This window comes from Tupaia chinensis, unplaced genomic scaffold (assembly GCF_000334495.1).
Source record: "Tupaia chinensis unplaced genomic scaffold, TupChi_1.0 Scaffold138665_1, whole genome shotgun sequence".
Taxonomy (NCBI): domain Eukaryota; kingdom Metazoa; phylum Chordata; class Mammalia; order Scandentia; family Tupaiidae; genus Tupaia; species Tupaia belangeri.
In genome coordinates this window covers 1,130,531-1,131,587 of record NW_006198557.1, presented here as the reverse complement: position 1 = coordinate 1,131,587, position 1,057 = coordinate 1,130,531, and the positions used below count along the sequence as shown (strand labels likewise).

General features: G+C 66.2%; 1 protein-coding gene across 1 annotated transcript in view; it reads left to right on the top strand.

Annotated features, from left to right (window-relative positions):
• Positions 1-1,057, top strand: part of ICAM5 (intercellular adhesion molecule 5) — a gene marked incomplete in the record, with an annotated part of 9,857 nt that overhangs the window by 3,376 nt on the left and 5,424 nt on the right. The window contains 1 exon segment of the mRNA XM_027765558.1: positions 261-442. Coding sequence (XP_027621359.1) covers positions 261-442 — 182 coding nt within the window.

The window sequence follows — 1,057 nt, the reverse complement described above, 5'->3', positions numbered from 1 at the left end:
TCCTCCGGCGTCTCGGGTAAGAGCCTGCCCTGGCTCGGGGTGGACAGGGCGGGGGCGGAGCTCCCGGACCCGAGAAGCGGCCTCCAGCCCTCCTGGCTCCGCCCTCGCCTGGCTCCCACGCTTCTGCCCCCACCTTGAGCCGTGGCCTTCCCGATCCTCCTCCCCCTAACACGCACCGGAGAGCCAGCTTCCCGACACCTCGCTCGCTCAGGTCTCTACCCTACCCCCCGTGGAGATCCTGGGTGCTCTTCTGCACCCAGCCCCGCGCTCTGGAGACCCCAGCGTCTCTCCTATCCCTTCCCTGGAACCTTCTCACGCTCTGCTGTGCACCGTGGTCCACGGACTGGCATCGTCCCCACTCACGGTCCGCGAAGAACCCACCTCCCCAACTGCGGTGACTCAGAAGCGCTGTTCCCGCTCCGCCCGGAGCCCTGGCAACCGGGTCCCGCGGCTGCTTCCATGAACCCCACCTAGCGTCCTTGCCCGGTTCTTAGCCCAGGTCTGGGGTCTTCCTTAATCCTTGACCCAAGCTCTTCTCTCTTTGCCGGCTCCCCAACCTCAGTCTCCCCCGCTCCCGATGAGCCACCAGGACCCTGAGAACCTGTTTGTTCCCCATCCCCCAACCGAGGTCCTCTCCTTCAAGCGTTGCTGTGTGCTTGGAAGACCCCATCTTTCCTCTGGTTCCCCCCTCCCCCCATACTTTCCCACCGCGCCACCGGCGCCTTGGAGACCAGAGCTCTGCGCTACCATGTCCCAGAGACACCTTCCAGGTTTAGATTCTGGGAGCCTGGGCTTGGTCCTGGGCAGGACTTGGGACTCCTGGGTTGTTTTCTGGCTGTGGCCTTTGCCAGTTCCCCCCAGGCGCCCTCGACTCGGTGTAGCGGCGCTAAGATCTCAGCTAAGCAGCGCTGACCCGCGTTTCTCCGGGTAGCGGTCGCGCAGGAACCCTTCTGGGCGGACCTGCAGCCCCGCGTGGCGCTTGTGGAGCGCGGGGGCTCGCTGTGGCTGAATTGCAGTACCAACTGCCCGCGGGCGGGGGGCCGGGGCCCGGAGGCAC